This window comes from Morus notabilis, unplaced genomic scaffold, assembly GCF_000414095.1.
Source record: "Morus notabilis unplaced genomic scaffold, ASM41409v2 Scaffold1219, whole genome shotgun sequence".
Classification (NCBI taxonomy): domain Eukaryota; kingdom Viridiplantae; phylum Streptophyta; class Magnoliopsida; order Rosales; family Moraceae; genus Morus; species Morus notabilis.
Window position 1 is genome coordinate 293,314 of NW_010360067.1, and position 19,212 is coordinate 312,525.

Sequence of the window (19,212 nt, forward strand, 5' to 3'; positions counted from 1 at the left end):
CAAGAAGAAAGCCGTAAACCTCGATTGTTCCAAAGGTATGACTCTTACCATGAGCTAACAGTAGGAGTCGAGGAAGTATTTAACCAGGTCAGTCGAGGGAACTTGCTGCGCCGACCAGAACCAATGAAGTCGAATCCCAGCCGAAGGAACCAGAATAAATTCTGCAGGTTCCACGGTGACATCGGCTACCATACCAACAATTGCGCCGATCTCAAAAATGAGATTGAAAAGGTAATCCGTGAGGGAAGATTGCAGGAGTTCAAGGCCGAATGAAGGCCAAGAAACGATGGCCACGGCAGTCAAAATGATGATCGACGCCGAGAGGAGCAAAGGCGTCCAGAGGAACGAGAACCCATCGACATAATAAGAACTATCCTCGGCGGTCCATACATTGGAGGAGACTCACGGAGATCTCAAAAAGAGTATGCCCACGAAGCCAGAGGGGTGTACCAGGGGAGATTTTTGAGTGTCTCGACCGCAAAAACAACCAAGTGCAGCAGTGTTGACGTAGCGTTTAATGAGGAGGACGCAAACGGGGTCCACTTTCCCCACAACAATGCCTTGGTGGTAGAGGCTGTGATTAGAAATCATACTGTATGCCGAATCATGGTGGACAACGAGAGCTCAGTGGACCTTTTACACTCTGATTGCCTGGAAAAGATGGGGATCCCCAAGGAATCATTGGAGAGAATCTCCAGGCCATTATATGGGTTCACGGGGAACTCCGTCATCCTTCAGGGGACAATTCGACTGCTAATAACCGCAGGAGAGAGGCCTCAGCAAGCCACAATAATGGCTAATTTTGTGATAATAAAGGGAGGTTCACAGTATAAGGCCGTGATTGGAAGGCCAACCCTTCAGGCGTTGAAGGCAATCACCTCCATTTACCACTAGAAGGTCAAATTCCCCACTCCAAAATGTGTAGGTGAGATGAAGAGCAACCAGTACGAGTCTAGGGTTGCATACTCTGATGCCTTGCGCGGATATGATCAGCCGGGGAGGCAAGAGGCCAGGATGGTCTATCATGGCACCGTCGAGGACATAGACCCCAGAGTCCAAGAGGAGGTCGCATGGTCTCAACTTGTCGAGCAACTGGTGGAGATCCAAGTCGACGAGAACGAGCCAACAAAGGTGCTAAAAGTAGGCTCGGACTTGACCCCATCACTAAGGGTTGAAGTCGAGGGCTTCCTCAAAAGGAACCTAGATATCTTTGCCTGGACTCATGCTGATATGGAAGGGATCGACTCTGGAGTCATATGTCATACTCTAAACGTCGACCCCTCATATCCCCCCAAACGCCAAAAGCGCCGACCCATGAACCCAGAGAGGTATGAGGCATTGAAAGAAGAGGTCGACAAGTTGATCAACAATGGCTTCATTATGGAGGCCCATTATCCTCGATGGGTCTCAAACCCCGTTTTGGTGGTCAAACCTAACGAAAAATGGAGAACATGCGTCGACTTTAGTGATCTCAACAAAGCCTGCCCAAAAGACGGTTTCCCACTTCCTCGAATAGATTAGATGGTCGACGCCATAGCAGGGCATGAGATGTTAAGGTTCATGGATGCCTACTCTGGGTACAATCAGATCCTCATGCATTCGTCTGATGAAGAGCACACATCATTCATAACCAATAAGGACCTCTATTGCTATAAGGTAATGCCTTTTGGATTGAAAAACGCAGGGGCAACATACCAAAGGCTTGTGAATAAGATGTTTGCCCAACTACTGGGAAATCAATTAAGGTCTACGTCGATGATATGCTTGTAAAGAGCACCAGGGCCACCCAACACATCGACCATTTAGGAGAAATGTTTGGTGTATTAAGGAGATACCGCATAAAGCTAAATCCCTTGAAGTGCACCTTTGGAGTTGGATCAGGAAAATTTCTTAGTTTCATGGTCAGTATCCGGGGAATAGAGGCTAATCCAGAAAAGATAAAAGCCTTGCAGGATATGAGATCTCCAACTAAACCAAAGGAGGTACAAAGGTTGACGGGATGTGTTGCCGCTCTAAACAGGTTTATCTCCAAAGTAACGGATAAATGTGTCCCCTTCTTCGATGCTCTGAAAGGAAGCAAGCGTTTTGAATAGACGCCACAATGTGAGAAAGCCTTTCAAAGATTGAAGGAGCACCTAGGCAGGCCCCTAATCCTGTCAAAACCTATTCCCGATGAGAAATTGAGCCTCTACCTCTCCGTATCTAAGCAAGCTGTGAGCTCTGTGCTAATCAAAGAGGAAGAAATGGTCCAGTTGCCAGTCTACTATGTAAGTAAAAGACTCCTCGACGTCGAATCAAGATACACCGAGATGGAGCAATTAGCCCTCGCCCTGATGGTGGCCTCAAGGAAGTTTCGGCACTACTTCCAGTCCCACACAATACGGGTTCTCATAAACTACCCGTTAAGATAGGCACTGCAAAAGCCTGAGACTTCCGGTCGACTTCTTAAATGGTCGATGGAGTTGAGTCAATTCGACATCAAGTATGTGCCAAGATCAGCAATCAAAGGGCAGGCGCTGGCAGATTTCCTGGCCGAATTCTCTCACAGGCCGACGCCAACCGCAAATGAAGAGACCAAGATGATGGAATGGAAACTCTACGTGGATGGAGCGTCGAGTGAAAATGGGTCAGGAGCCGACGTCATGTTGATTAGCCCAGAAGGCCACAAGATTACTTCGGCGGTGCGATTTAAATTCAAGGCGTCGAACAATGAGGCAAAATACGAGGCGTTGATCGCCGGATTGCGATTAGCAAGTCACTTAAAGATCGAAAGGCTCTGCGTCTTTAGTGACTCTCAACTAGTCGTCGGACAAGTAAAAGAAGAATACCAAGCGCGCAGCGAGAGAATAGGTGCGTACTTGAGAAAAGTAAAGGAAGAACTCATCAAGTTTAAAAGCTATGAGATACTACAAGTACCAAAAGCTGAAAACACCAACACCGATGCTTTAGTAAAACTGGCATCTTCAAAGGATTCTGACTTACTAGGGGTCGTCCCCATTGAAGAACTTGAGCGGCCGACCATTGATGAAAAAGTTGGGACCCTGACCGTCCAGACGGACGAGAGTTGGATGACGCCACTCATCCAATATCTGATGGATGCCAAGTTGCCAGATGATAAGGATGAGGCCAGACAAATCAGGTATAGAGCCGCCCGATACCTACTATACGATCGTTTGCTCTACCGACGAGGCTACTCAACGCCTTTGCAGCGGTGCCTAACTGGCAACGAGGCCCAAGAGGTCCTCCGGGAGATCCATGAAGGTGTGTGGCAATAATACTGGGGGCAATCTCTAGCTCTCAAGGTTTTGATGCAGGGGTACTATTGGCCTACGCTTAAAAAGGACGCGTTTCAATACGCTCTGTGTTGCGATAAATGCCAAAAATATGCCACAATTCCTAGAGCACCCCCAGAAAACCTAACCTCTATTCTTAGCCCATAGCCCTTTACCAAATGAGGGATTGACCTGATCGGACCCTTGCATCCCGCGCCAGGCGGCTTCAAGTTTGTCATCGTCGCAGTAGACTACTACACTAAATAGGCAGAGGCAAAGGCTCTTAACAACAACAGAGGCAGTTTGCACCAACTTTATATGGAACAACATTGTGTGCAGGTTTGGGGGTCTCACGCTCAATTGTGTCTGACAATGGGAGACAATTCGATAACGCCTTAACACGCAGGTTCTACGAAAACTTAGGCATTCAAAATGACTTCTCAACACCAATACACCCACAGTCCAATGGTCAGGTCGAAGCTGTCAACAAAATATTGAAGTATACCCTAAAGAAAAGGCTCGATGATTTGAATGGGAAATGGGCCGAAGAACTTCCAAAAGTCTTATGGGCATACAGGACAACGAGCCGAACCACCACGGGTGAAACACCATTCTCCATGACATATGGTGCCGAAGCAGTACTCCCCGTGGAAATTGAGATGCCGACACTAAGAACTGTTATCTACAATGACGACGTTAATGCGGAAGCAATGAATGGAGAACTCGACCTATTGGAAGAAAAAAAACTCGACTCCCAACTACAGCTCGCCGCCTATCAACAAAGGGCAGCACGATATTACAACAAGAAAGTTAGGCGAAAAAGGTTCATCTTAGGGGACTTAGTATTAAAAAGGGTGACGCAGAGTACAAAACCTAAAAATACAGGTCCTCTAGGCCCAACTTGGGAAGGACCCTACCGCGTAAGAGAACTGTTATGCCCTAGCACCTACGTTCTAGAAAGCCTCACTGGCAAAAAAATTCAACACCCGTGGAATACGGAACAGCTAAAGCTGTACTACCAATAGTGTATGCAATTCTTACACATCTCAATTGTATTTTTAGCAATTTAAATAAATTAATTTGTTTATAAAAATATTGTTCATATACAAGGAAGGAATTTACCCCTTAATAACATGTCTGCTTAAAAAATTAAGGTATATTAAACAGACATTGGGGGCAGTAAAGGGTCTACGGATCACTGGAAAACGAAGACCCCAAGGGGTGAAATTAGACGTCGACTCCTCCTCCAAGGAGGAGAGACAAACACTTAGCGAATTCTAAGGAATTTACTAAGGCAACGACCCCAATGGGTGAGATTAGACGTCGACTCCTCTAAGGAGGAGAGACGAACATTGCAAATTTTAAGAAATTTGCTAAGGCGACGACCCTAAGAGGTATAGTAAACATCATCTCCTCTAAGGAGGAGAGACGAACACTTAGCAAAATTTTAAGAAATTTGCTAAGGCAACGACCCCAAGAGGTACAGTAAACGTCGTCTCCTCCAAGGAGTAGAGACGAACACTTAGCAAAATTTTAAGGAATTTGCTAAGGCGACTACCCCAAAGGGTAACATAAAATTAAATGTCGTCTCCTCTAAGGAGGAGAGGCAAACACAAGAAAATAATTAGGGCGACGAATCATGAAAAATAAATTCAGCAAAATATATATAAAAATATATAGCGGTCTTTACAAATAAGAATTAACAAAAAAAACTAAGGGCCCTAAGCCTCGCTGCCAGCCGCGTTCTTCTCAGCTGCTTCAGCCGCACTCTTCTCGACTGTCTCCACCCGCCTAGTAAGCTCTTCGACCGCAGCCTTCAAACTGGCCAGCTCGTTTTGAAGATTGGACAGCTTAGCCAGTTCGCTTTCCAAACTCGCCAGTTTGGCCACGGCCACATCCCTCTCCTCGACAGCAGACGAGCATTTAGTTTTGGCCTCGTCGAGAAGAGATGTAAGTTTGGCTTACAAGCTGTCCATTTCTTTGCCACATTCCTCGACCTTGATCAGATCGATGAGGTTGAGGATGGCAAGAACTATGCCCTGAGAGAAATTGAAAGTCAGAAAATGATGTCACGAAAGACGAGTTAAAAAAAAAACCTATACGGTCAAGGCTTACATGAATCTGGAAGGATATCTACTTACGCTGACGGTCCACCAGAGAAGAACGAGAGGCAGAGATCCAGTGCTTGTCGAAGAATGACTCGTACAAAGCCTGGAATACGAGGGAAAAGCGGGGAGGAAGATTCAGCATCGCCGCGATCTCGGCATCAGAGATGTCCGGGACTTGGAAATTGGAGTCCATGACCTTGGCCCCTGGCATGAAAATGCGATCTCTTGGTGCCGGAGGCACCTCAGCAACGTCAGGGATTGGGACCACTGGCGTCCAGCTCTCGGTCACTGGCACCTCCTCCCTGTGCACCCTTTTAAGCGCAAGAGCCTCCGACCCTGATTCCGAAGAGCCCCTTGTAGATTTTCTCTTCTTCGGCGCCGAGGAAGAGGTACCCGCCTTATCTTTTCCTTTGGATTTAGGCTGCAGGCTGGGCTGAGGCTGCTGGCTGCCAGGGAGCTAAATCCTTAGCGAAGCCATCTCTGCACAACGACAAGATCAGAATAAAGTCGACGTGCAAATTACTTAAGCAAGAATGAACGGAGGCGTCGAGCCCAGGAATTTACCTTCATCGTTCAAATGGAAGTACTCTCTGATGGCGAGGGGATCACAGGGGTCTGGGAGGTTGAGAATTAGCCCTGCCTCCCTGAGATTCGTCTTGGTCAAAAGGACGTCCATATGACGCTCGCTCTCCGAATACCCAAAAGCCGTCTTAACCCTCGCCAACCTGTTCCCGGTGAGCTTCGGCCGATCGTGACTAACTACGTATCAAAAAAGTGGTCAGCATTGTTTAAAAAAAATATAGAGCGCAAGAAAGGCCAAATCCTCACTCATGTTCCCAAACGACGTTTTCGCCTTCCGACGTCGAGGCCTGCGATCTTCAGGGTGGAAGTTGAAGGGCCCTCGTACCATAAAAAACATTAGTTTCCACCCATGAGACGACGAGGGAATGCCTTGTATTAACTTCCTAAGTCTGGGCTGTGATCGCCCGTGACCACTCAAAAAATACCACCCCGCACACTTGGCGACGTGGCATAGTTTATACATAAACATAAACTCGTCCAGCAGTAGATCTACATCAAACCACTGGCTCCACAAAACCCAGGCGCCGGCAAAATAATACCAAAAATTCGGCGCTAACTGGGCAGACGAGATGCCATGGAAGTAGCAAAAATCTTTGATGAAAAGATGAATAGGTAAGGTCATCCCCGCCGTGACAACCCTAGTATACAGGGAGATATCCGATAGGAGGGAGGCTGGTCCTGAAGTTTACATCCGGAAGGAGATAGTCAAACCATCTCCCATCGATGCGACATTCCCTAACTGCTTATTCTGAACCCTCGACGCCACAACATCGGCTGTAAAAAATGGCATGTCTGGGTCTCCACTCATGGCAGCCAGGGGGGGCTCCACCAGTGAAGCAGTGAATCCACATACGCCGCCTCCCGTGAGGGAAATCTCGCCACCTTCTCCCTCAACAATAAGGTTGACGTTGTCAACCTCTTCACTGGGCTCGACCGCATGGTCCTCAACTTCTTTCACAATGGAGTCGTCCACCGACGAGGAAGATGACCATGAAATCTCCACCACAGAAGAAGAGTCAGGTCGTACAGTGGACGTCTCCTCTCGACGGGTGGGTTTTGGGGCCATTTGTTCTGATTAAAAAAAAATAGACAAACGAGCTAAGTCAGAACCCTAAGTCGAGCGATAGACGACATCCGCTCAAGGCGATGACTGTTCAGAACTATAAAGAACCAACGACGCCTAGTTCTCAACAAGACGTCGACCATTCATAAGAAAACGAAAGCGACGAGTGTTCATACAACCAGGACTCGTCAAAACCTAGAACCCAGAAACCACAACTGGACCAGAAATCAGAAAAGCTACCCTAGGTAGTTCAAGGAAAGCATATGGTAAGTTTATATCCTCTATTTTCAAACCTAGAACATCTAGTCCGAATGGAAAAATAAGTTCAGACATCAAGCAAAGCATAATCGTAAAGCAACTTACCAGTAATGAAGAAGAGTTGGAGTCTAGGCAAAATCGAGGACTATGGACCACGATAGCTTCACGAAGCACCAGGAAGGGCAAGGAAAACAGGTTTCTGAATCTGAGAAAATTTGGGCAGAGTAACGACAGTTCAAAACTTGGAGTGAAATGAAGTGGCTTCGGTTCGAGGAACATTTAAAGAAAAATGAGCCCTCGACCCCTGGCCGTTGGATGAAGTTCTGATGAATCCAATGGCGGGGGCATTCAGTCAGGATCGAACGACGGCAAACAAAGGCGGGAAGATGAAGGGGCACGATCCAAAGGCTCATATTCATCTTTTCAAAATAAAACCCTACGTCAGTTTGGTGAAGTGACCGACGCGACGGTTACACTTCTCGAAGGAGTTCAAAGCGTCAGGGCATCATTACAAGATAGGCTCAAAATTAGGTTCCCACGCCCGAAGCACAGAAAAGTACCCAAACCTAGCCTGAGGCTGTCTGAAAGAAAGCCTCGACCTGGGGGGCAGCTGTTGTGTGGGAAAATCCAGGTGACATGTGGGATAGCGACAGCGTTACACGTGGCCTTACTTCTCCTCACAAAGCAACAACCCTCGACGCCTGAAGCTCACTTCCTCTTTACGCTGCGAAGAAAGCCCGCCTTAGGGCGTCGACCCGTTATGCCGTCAACCCTATGACTTGTGCAAATTCCCTACGCCATAGAAGGATCGGCGGCCAGAAGAGGCCACCGCCCGCTCAGCGTAGATGTCGAGGGAAGAGCATGGGAGGCGCGCCCGTATCTCCAGAAAGGTGTCTGACACAACTAACTTGCGTCTGGCACTGGGAGATGTCTGCAGTGTAGGCATTAATTACAAGCCCCTAAATCGCCCAACAATGAACGGTGGAGGGTTACAGGGAGTCTACAGAGCCGTAATGGAAGACTAATTGGATGAGTGTACAGTTCAAAAGGTGATTAGTGGGCTACGGTCTGAGCCTATGAGGGTAGGCCACTCGAGTGCTTCTGCCTACGAGAGGAACCCTTGGCTATAAAAGGGGCAAAGCCCCAAACGAGTAGGGGGGATTTTTTCCTTTTAGTTTGGCTCATTTCATATTCTACCCAAGAGTAGAAAGGGAGAGTTTTGTAAAAACACACAGTTCTAGTAATATAACCCAAAGCTAGATCAACTTTTATTTCATGTTTAGACCTTACACTACTAAACGTTAGTTCGAATCACTGAAAACCCACATATAAGTTCAAACTCATACAATTTGAACTCGCGAAACAAACAAGACCTAAAATCCCTGCCATCTTGAACCTTATTTTGTAAAGGGAAAAAAGTAAATAGGAAAGAGGGCTAGAAATGAAATAGTGCAGTAAGTTCTAAGATTTATTCTTTTTTATTAAGAGGGAATTGAGGAAGGAATAACTAGAGTGATGATTCAAAATTATGTAGAAGACAAAACTTCGATTCTTTTGAAAGTTAGAAAGGCTTCAGGCTGGGATGACAATGAAGTGGTTTAGGCAAGTTCAAAAATCTCCCCCATCCTTTGTCTTGTAAGGGAAAAGCACTCACTCATACTTGCCACGATGGTCATGGGTCTAGATTACTTACAGCCTACGGATAGTGGCGTCAAATTTGGACTGTCTAGCCTAGACAACCGGAGGGATGAAAACAGACCAGTCCAGGTCAGTCTGCTTTCTTTCGGCCTGGCCTACCCTTACGAGTATATGATAGCCCCAACACCATCCCAAAACCCGCATGGACCTTGTCGGGCCAACTTGCATTTTATATCATAAAATAAATAGATAAAATTATTGAATTTATCATTGGAGTATTTAGGTTTTGATTTTTACTCCTTAATTTTAATAAGTACCCTTTTGACTAATATAATTATTTGATTAAAAATGATATTAATCAAGAATAAATGATAAACATTCAAATCCATGTACTCTAAAGGGTACTTATCCCTTGAGAAATTGCAGTAAATGTCATATTTTGGACAACACATAGAAGAAAATAGAAGCTTTTTAAAATTGTAAAAGAAAAAAGCATAATCAGGATGTTTAGAGAACTAAAATCCCGTAATTAATTTCCCTTAAACCCTTTCTCTCTCATAGACCTTCTTCCTCATCCCCGACCACTTCTTGTACTTTTGAATGTCGCGCTGGCGGACAGTGTCAAGTCAAGATCTTCCTCAGGGCTCAATGACATCACAATCGTCATCATGACTCTGTCCAACTGCAATGATGTTGGAGCTCGCCCAACGTCTCGATGGCAAGGGAACGACAACGTTGATATGGGAATATGAAATCATCACAAACAAAATCATTACGCAAACTGATCTGTGGGTTCTAGAGAGAGGGAGGAATCGACAAGACTTGGATTAGCAAAGACGACACGATAACGGTAAAGGCAGCGTCAACAACGACAAAGAAGGTGACAGTAACACGACAATTTTTTAAGATAAGAAGATGTTGAGGTACTTTTAGATTGTTAAAATTGTTATTTCAGATTATGCTATAAACTTCATTACTCATAATATTATGCTATAATTTTTAATTCTTCTATTAAAAATGCCATTTTCTTTTTTCACCCTTTGTCTCTTTTCCTCCAAAAAAATATGAAAAATTGAAACAAAGAAAATGAGAAATTAAAGGTTCTTGCCACGTATTTTCTATGAGGATTGATTTTTGTCAAGGCATCTAAAATTATTGAGCAATACTATAGAGCACCGGTGATGCTAAACACCACCATCTAATAGAAAGTAAATCCCATAAAGTGGGACCCACAAATAGAGCTCACCTTCTATTAAATAATGGTGCTTAGCACCGGTGGTACCCTTTAGCATTTTTCAAAACTATTGTACTTTTTGACACGATGCCAAATGGACATAAACATGATAAGACGATTTTACCCTCATTTGATTTTTGATTTTTTTTTTTTTGAATCTTCCCCAAATTTCTTGGTGTCTCTCCTGTGGCCTCTCACACCGCCTCTCTCGTTGTCCTCCGCCTTTGTGTTTCTTCCTATTTGCCTCTCTCTCCATCTCTCTTGCCGTCCTCTGCAGTGTTCTTTCTTCGCTTCCTCTCTCTCCATCTCTCTCGGCGTGTTCCGCACGGTTCTTCTTCTCTTCCTCTCTAGCTCGCTCCCTTCTTCAAAATCTCGGAGGTAAAGCTTCGATTATGTGCAATAATTGGTATTGTTGTTTTAAGTTTCTTGCTTGTCAATTATGCCTTTGGAATTGATGATGTGAATTTGAAGAAAACAGCACGACAACTATCTAGATTTTGAAGTCGTTACATTAAGGGCCCATTTGGTTCATGGATTAGAATCATTTTCGATTTACGTGTATTTTTTGTGAGAGAAAATACTGTAGCGAACCATGAACCATGATTCGAATCAGAGAACAAATCCTCCAACCAAACGGGCTCTAAAGATGTTTAGCAGCTGGTTCCATTACTTTTTTTTTTTTAAAAAAAATTCCTTGTTTTAGGTCATGGTTGTCACCAGATTTAATCCAAATGGTCAGCAAAGGCACAGAGGTTAGCAAAGGCGTCATTGATGACGACTTTGCTTTTACAGAGGAAAGGAGGCGAAAAGCATCCATGATCGCCATCAAAAATGGAAAAGAAAAGTGGCTTAAACTTCTTCTATTCATCAATCAAGAAGAAAACCTCTTCCATCCAATCACGTCCCAAATGTTTGTAAATTCTTCTTTTATTGTTCATGCTTTATTTTTTTTGTATGGTATCTTGCTCAGTAACCGTTTGGTATCTTACAAAGCAGTTGTTTGGTATTTGACAGAGTAATTTTAATGTTTGTAATTCCCGGAGAAATTTGCTAGAGTGATTATCTAACAAAGTGATTGCTAGAGTGATTATCTAACAAAGTGAAATTGACAAAATAATTTTTTTCATTTTTTATGAAAATATCCACTCAATCGTTCTTCATAAAAAATGATAGTTCTTGATCGTTCCGTAATCATTTTATAAATAAAAATTTTTAAAAGTTATTATGCTAATAAAACTTTTTTATTGAGTTATTTTTACAAATGCCTCTGATTTTTGCTTTTATTGTTTATGTTTTTACTTCTAATGTATGGTATCTTACTCAGTAACTATTTGGCATCTTACTAAAGCAACTGTTTGGAATTAGACACAGAATTTTTTACACTTTGCTTTCATGTTTATGTTTGGGTCTCTTACTAAAAGATGCTTGGCATCTTACTTTCTTTGGGCATATTTCTTATTCTTTTGGCTTTATAGTTTATTTTAGGTATCCACTCGTCTAGTATCTTACTCAAAAACTGCTTGTTATCTTTCTCAGTTACTGTCATAAATCAATTAAGAATTTACGAAAGTATTTGTTTTAAGAACAATATTTTACTTCACCAGATTCATTTTAAACCGCAGTACAACGCTCAACTAAAACATCTGTTTTACTTCTTGTAAACAACGAATACCATATGGTTACCAGTTGGTTATCACTTGGATACTGCAATAGTAAAACTTAGGATAAATTTTATAAATTTCTTGAACTTTGTCACTTGTGTCAATATATCCTTTGAATTTTAAAATGTGCATGTTATGCTCCCTGAACTTTGTCACTTGTGTCAACATGCCCCATGAGGTTAACTCCGTTAAGTTTTTTAACTGAAATACTTATAAACACCCCTTGAACTTTGTCAATTGTGTCAATATTCCCCCTGATCTTTAAAATGTACATAGTTCGGGAGACAAAATGGGTATCATTTAAAGTTCATGGGGCATATTGACACAAGTGACAAAGTTTAAGGGGCATTTATACACATTTCCGTCAAAAAACTTAACAGAGTTAACCTTAAAGGTATGTTGACACAAGTGACAAAGTTCGTAGGGCACAACATGCACATTTTAAAGTTTATGGACATGTTGACACAAGTGACAAAGTTTAAGAAATTTATAAAATTTGTCCTAAAACTTAATATAATGTTGTGTTTATCATATCATGATTCCTTGGTACTTTAAAGGCATCCATGAGAAAATCACTATCAATTCATTCGCAAATAATTCTGAATAAATATGACTGACTAGCATGAAGACTCAAAATTCAAAAAACTGTCCATCATTCACAAAAAATTGTCCCGATAGCATATGGTTACCACTTGAATACCAGTTGGTTACCACTTGGATACCACATCTTTCTTTTCTGTTACATGTTTTCTTAGTACATAAAAGGCTTTCATGAGAAAATTAGAGAATGCAAATTTTTATCAGCAATCGAAATTCAATGCTTTAATCAAATCAAAGCATTGCTAAAAGACTTTACCTTCGTATATGATTGGGATCAAAAGGTGGAAACTCCTCATGGGGAGATGTGTTCACCAACGAGTTGACGACCGTCTTGGCATGGAAGCAAATCCATTTTCTGTACTTCCACATCACAAACCACACATTTGTGTGCAAAAGAACCGGTCGCTAGTGAAGCCTGCAATTTGCAGTCAGTGCACCACAGCAAGTGTTTGCATGGAATATTGGCCCATAACGCCAGGCGAAACATTTTCCTCCCATGACAGTTACTACCTTGTAATTCTGCGGCAACAAAATATGGTCATCTTAAATGACACAAACACCATATGTTAACATATTGATATGCTCTTATAGCAGTGAATGGTTTAGTTCACGAAGAAAGTAAAAGGATTGGTTCTTCCTGCTTCTGTAAAAGGCCTCCAAAACCAGGTGTCGTCGCTGATGCCTGAGATTACTCCCCTTAATCCCATCGATATACCCTCCCAAATCATTATTTCCATTCTCCTCACCTGCACTGTGTTCCTTCTGTAGCCAGGGTCGCATGTGGAAAAGGGAATCTTGCTCCGAGAACTGAAGAAACCTTGTGGGCAAAGAGATCCCAGTGGAGGGGGTCTCTTTCACGGTGTTGCAATTGGTGAGGCCGACATTTCCAGAAGATCTAGAGGTGGACCTTGGGGTAAGGTCTGTTAATCAACATGGGTGGCTCAATTGTCAAAAAAATTGGGCTGCACCAAAAGAGAGAGTCAGAGAGGGAGATGAAGAGAAGATAAAGCACAGAAAACGGTGTTGACTTTCGGAGGTGCGTAGAAGAAGGGAAAGCAGACTATAAATACATACTTTTCCTCATTTGTTTTGCATCTTAAAAGGAGCTTCTTCCGTAAATATGTAGGAAATTCTTTAGATTTTTAATTCGTGGGCTTTTATAATTTATGTTAATATTTGACTGAATTCTGTTATCAATTATGGTGTTTTTTTTTTTTCAGTATTTTATAGTTATTATGTTAGATTTGTCCGTTGTGTATAGTATTGTTCATCTATACGTTACTATTCACGTGTACGGCACTATTCACGTGTATGATACTATTCACAAATATTGTTCGTGGTGAAGTTATTTTTGAGTGGAAAATATCCAATTTCCCTAACAAGGTCTTCAAGAGTACACACGGAATCGTTAGATTTGTTACTGTCACCCCATCATCAATTGCTTTTGTACCGGATGGGAGCAATGGGGATTGTCAACCTATGGCGCAATTGCTGCTGAAGCGTAGGATGCTTTGATGAGAGAACCATGTGATTTAAAGGTCCGCCTCTGCCTATAGGAACAACCTTTGCGGAGCAAAGGTCAGAGAAACATTTCATAAAGTCACTGAGCTTAGAATAATCCAGAGATACATGGTCTAGCTTTTCAGAGATGAGAGAGCATATACTCCTTCCCTTGGATGCTTTGAAAGGTGTTGTAAAAAGCTCGGAAACCACTTCTTGAAAATTCGTAGCCACATAGGCATTGTTTGATCCTGAATCGCTGTATGTGCATGTGACTGAGCTCCGTTGCACATGTCATAATTTGGCCCGGAAGCAAGTTGTTCACCTCAAAACTTTGTTGAGGCTTAAGCTTCAGTTCGCCGATTCGAGTTGAGATGTAACTTTATGTGAGAATTTTTAACTGTAGTAAAAAAATTAGATAACTGTTTTTAAGAACTTTTAAGTGTAGCAAAACTGGAATTAAAAACTCGAATTGGTGAAATTAACGAGGCCTTATTCTCTTCCATAATATTCTCACTGAATACTTCTGCATGTGGACAGAATTTGTCATTCCCTTCTCGAACATCTTGTCGAGCTGACAGTTTCTTGGGCTCACTTACTAATATATTCTTTGGGATAACGCTTTTAATTTCAACTCGCTTGTCCATTTTGGTGACATAGTGTGCTCGAATAGCGGCCGAAACAGATTTCATATCCTTGAAGGTAATAAAACCAAAGCCTCGAGATTGTGTGTGAAGGAACCTCTTCCAAAAGAGTGAAAGAAGAAAATCATCTTCTCAAAAAAGAAAAAAAAAATGACAATGAAATTAACTTGACGAAATTCTCATTCAATAACTATTGCAATGTTAAGCAATAATCAAAGTTCCAATGCAGAAGAAGAACCGTCATAGCGAGTTCTGTGCTTCACCTGTCAGTGCTCTTCTTCACCATGTGTGTAGAAGCACTTCGCTCCTCTGATACATCCTTGAGCAGAGGAAAAGTATTTACAAATCCCTGTCATAGTGCTAGAACAATTTCTAGCACCCAGAGGTGAAATAGGAGTTATGAGATCATATGAACCAATCATGTCATGCAAGCACAGTTATCCAATAACTTTAAACCAATCAAAAAAAAAAAAAAAAGTAAGGCGGTCACCTTTCGGAGGCTGCATCTTGATCTGTCATGGATAGGAGTGTTTCACAGGCACTCAATAAGACATCATCACCTTGGAGTTTCTGTTGAACTGGAAAGTTGCGATTCACTGCATATCAATATCAAGAATCCGAGAAAAAAATGCCACCAGTCCAAATAAATAGCTCGTCACTTTGTCCTAATTGAGAAATTGTCGATGTTCATCTTACTAAGACAAATATTTGTTGGGTTCAGCATGAAACGCATATCTTGTGACTTCGCCAAGAGTAAGAGTAACAGTTTTAAGTACATATGTATGATCCGTTAATATCCATATATGTAACTGATGTTAGCATCAAAAGTGAAATTGTGAGGGCCTTCTTCTTAAAAACAAATCATATCAAGTAAAATAACAAGGATGAGCAAGACGGAAAAGGTACCGTAAATTGAGAACTTCACTATTTGCTCCCCAGCGCAAAAGCAGCTCAGCACAGTCCATATGGTCATTCTTCACTGCAAAAAATAGTGGGGTTTCTTTCATTTCTGTCTTATAGTTGATACCATCTGGATCTTCCAGCACAAGGATTGTATTCTTTTGCTTTTGGTTGCTAAAAGAACAAATACCAGATTAGGTCTGAAAAGATACTATTTTCTACCTGAACTGCCAATGAATTGCCATTACTGGCAGCCATATGAAGAGCAGTCAATCCTAGTTTATTCTTTTGACTGACTCGAGCACCATACTTAAGAAGAAGCGCTAGGATTCTGGGTAAAAAGGCAATTATAAATTGAAAACAGTTGTTAGTTCCATTAGTTACATGCTTTTTTTTTTTTTTTTCTGCTTGTCTTCAGAAGCAGCGTAACGACAGCTTCATCTCCGGCCTATCCAAATTATAATAAAATTGAAAACAATAATATCAACAGAATGACACATGATTTCTTTCCGTGCAGTTCGCTCAGTACCCTGCAATCGAGAAACAGACATCTCTATACACATATTTTCCTGCAATTCTCATATGCCATCTTCCGGAATGTATTTTATGAATGCTTATTACGATTTTGTTGCAAGATCTCAATATTTGAACACCCTTTCACTGATTTTAGGAAAACGAAAATTGTTAAAAGAAAAAGAAAGAACTGACAGATAATCCAAATTATTCTGGAATTATATCAATGGAAGAACGTAACGGTGATGCCACGCAAAGGAGATGTTTGTGCTGTAGAGCATAAGTGGGGTAGCAAATCCTATTCCACAGATTGCTAACTAATCCAAATAGTTAAAAGCTCATCTAATTCTATAAAAAGAAAAACTAAAACAATAAAAAAAAAAAGGACTTTGTGTGGACTTTGTGCTATGAGTTTCTCAACACCGGCTGATAAGATATTTCATCAGTTGTAGAGGATCTATTAAAAAGCCATGTCTGTAGTGTGCCCTTTTGGTTCTTTTATGTTTGTGAAAGGTTGGTGCACATTGTTTCTACTTAAGGGGTTGTTTAGTTGGGGGATTCGTACCCCAATTCGAATCATGGTTCATGGTTCGCTACAGTATTTTCTCTCACAAAAAATACACGTAAATCGAAAATGATTCTAATCTTATGATTCTAATCCATGAATCAAACATCTCCCTGCAATCCCGAGGACCACCAAGAAGGGAAAAGAGCTTGAACTAGACTCCAGTCTAGTGTCACGGGATCACTTACTTTTTCATTCGGCTGGTTCCTTCTTGTGGTTATGGAGTTTCAAACTCTGAAAAGATAGAAAAAAGAGTCCTAACAGAGGCATCCTCACCACTGCATCACAACATTTGGTGATACATTTTTTGAAACCTTGATCCAACCTTTTGTCATATTCTATAGTCTCTCAAACTCAAAAATAGATTCAAATAATTTTGAGGGAAAAAAAAAAACCCCACACTTGAGCCGAACTTATCTATATCCTTGTGTATATTTATGCATCTCCTAAAATCCAACATTGTATTAAATCCTTTCCAGCAAAAAAGAACATTGTATTAAATCCAAATCATAAAACTTGTTATTCAATGAGTATTACAGTTTCAAATCATTAGAAAACAAGAGGATCGGTTGTCAAGCCTTGTAAATTTAATGATGATTCATATATTTGTCAATTTTCTTGTGGAGATTGATAGTTGTAGAGGTTGTACTGAACCTTACACAAAAGAGGATGCTAAAAGACAATCGAGATAGTTAAAAAGGTTAAGTTGTGACTTGTGATTGCTTGACGATGGTGAATAGAGGAATATTCTCAAACTAGTATAAATCGTTTTTCCATTCTATTTTTCCTTAACACCTTTATTACTATTATTTTTTAAGAAAACCTTTGTTATTGTTCATATTGATTGAATTTAATGTGTTGGTAACTAGAACTTATTCAAGTGAAAATTAGTAAAATACAAAAAAGTTTGTAAAAAAATTTATAACTTAGGCTCCATTTATTTCACCAATTCGAGTTTTGCTTACAGTAAAAAACTCTTAGAAATAGTCACATCTAACTTTTTTCCTACAGTAAAAAACTCTTAGAAACAGTCACATCTAACTTTTTTGCTACAGTAAAAAATTCTCACGTAAAATCACATCTCAACTCAAATCAGTGAACTAAACGGGCATTTAATTCACCTGGCTAACATTTTACTTGTCTATGACTATGCTGTATTTTGCGTAATTAGGAGATAGGACCTAATTCATTGAAGCATCTTGTCAACAAGCTAGTCAATTTAGCACCTTTCTGTGTTTTCAAAATGTGACAGAGGTTGTGATTTTAAACCCCTATTGTTCTGATTCTGAAGTGAACAATCAAAAGTACTATATAATATTGCAAGGTGGTTGCAACATTTGGCAACTCTTAACTATAACTCAAAACACAAGTTTTAGAATATGTTTTCACGTTTTTTTTTTTTTTTTTGATATTTTCATCCAATCCAACCAGGGGCAGTTTGTTATGTGGATTGGATAGATTAAGTAATAAACTAAATGAGATTTAGGGGCAAATGGCCTTTTTTAGAGGTTTTTTGCCCAGAGAAAGACGCACGATGCCACAAAAAAAAAAAAAAAAAAAGAACTTTAGCATTTTTGTATAAAAAAATAGTTTAGACATACGGATTAAACACAAAATATATGATAATTAGATTATACGTGTACCAGAAAAGTTAGAAAATTTTCATTTTCATTAAAAAAAAAAAAAAAAAAAAAAGGCAAGAAAACTACACCGTCGTAGAGGAATTATGACAAGAGAGTCTTTCAACCATTCACTAACGTTCTTCTTGATCACACTGAAGACGAGCTTTTTTGTGCGCCAATCTTGAATCTTGATGATGAGAAAAGTTAAACCTAAATAAAAGCCTCCAATAATCTTCAAAATTCTCTCGAGAGGTTTTGTTTCTTGTTTTTTGTTTTTTTTTTTTTTTTTTCCTTTTCTTCTTAGGAATATTTGCGACCATATCCCAAAATCTAAAAGCATACTTATTAACATTTTTAGTATGGGAAAATGAGATAAACGCCTCTTAAAATTGGTGAATCTTAAATTTTTATTTTTTATTTTTGATTAATACCTTTCAGTCAATGAATTATATTAGTCAAAAAAATATTTATCAAGCATAAATAGTAAAAATCTTAGAACAATGTATTCATAAGATGAATTCACCAATTTTCTCTTTTTTTTTTTCAATATTCCATCGTTGTGTTAAACTCTGTTTTCTCACTTGAAATTTGGTTTCATAAATATTAACTACTTAAGCAAAGTCTCAAATTCAGTGCACTGACCAATCTGAACTTGTAACATTAATCATTTGTTATTGTAAGATCATTCATACATTCGTGTTTCACTCAATTTATTTAAATGTAACACTCAATGTTATCAGTTATTAGACGACATTTATTAGGTGTAACAGTAATGTAAACTGAGAGTTACACAAACGTATGAACAATGTTATAATCTCAGATGAAAAATGTTACAAGTGTCCGACTGTAGACATTTCCTTATTACTTATTCTCATAATTCACCAAATGTCAGGTCATTTTTAAACTTGCTTTACAGGGAGATTTCACATGATTGATTGTTAAGTTGGGGAAGGCTTATCGGCACTGTTAGTCCTTAAATTTTGAACATAGTGATATTTTAGTTCTTAACCTTTAAAATTTGGCATATTTCTCCTTAAATTTTCATTTTTAAC

General features: G+C 40.5%; 1 protein-coding gene across 1 annotated transcript; it reads right to left on the minus strand.

Moving 5' to 3' along the window:
• Positions 1 to 12,483: 12,483 nt before the first annotated feature.
• LOC112091173 lies at positions 12,484 to 16,042 on the minus strand. The gene is made up of 7 exons (XM_024164123.1): positions 15,990 to 16,042; positions 15,689 to 15,791; positions 15,441 to 15,618; positions 15,051 to 15,156; positions 13,867 to 14,175; positions 13,163 to 13,311; positions 12,484 to 12,935 (listed from the first exon to the last, which is right to left on the minus strand). The coding sequence occupies exons 1-7, from the start codon at positions 16,040 to 16,042 to the stop codon at positions 12,709 to 12,711; spliced, it is 1,125 nt and encodes a 374-aa protein (XP_024019891.1). The 3' UTR covers positions 12,484 to 12,708.
• Positions 16,043 to 19,212: the final 3,170 nt, after the last annotated feature.

Coding starts and splice junctions, on each gene's coding strand:
- LOC112091173 (XM_024164123.1), bottom strand. CDS start 16,042: ATGAGAATTGCAGGAAAATATGTGTATAGAGATGTCTGTTTCTCGATT. Junction 15,619..15,688: donor GTAATGGCAATTCATTGGCA/GTTCAGGTAGAA, acceptor CAAAAGCAAAAG/AATACAATCCTTGTGCTGGA. Junction 12,936..13,162: donor ACAGAAGGAACACAGTGCAG/GTGAGGAGAATG, acceptor TTGTTGCCGCAG/AATTACAAGGTAGTAACTGT.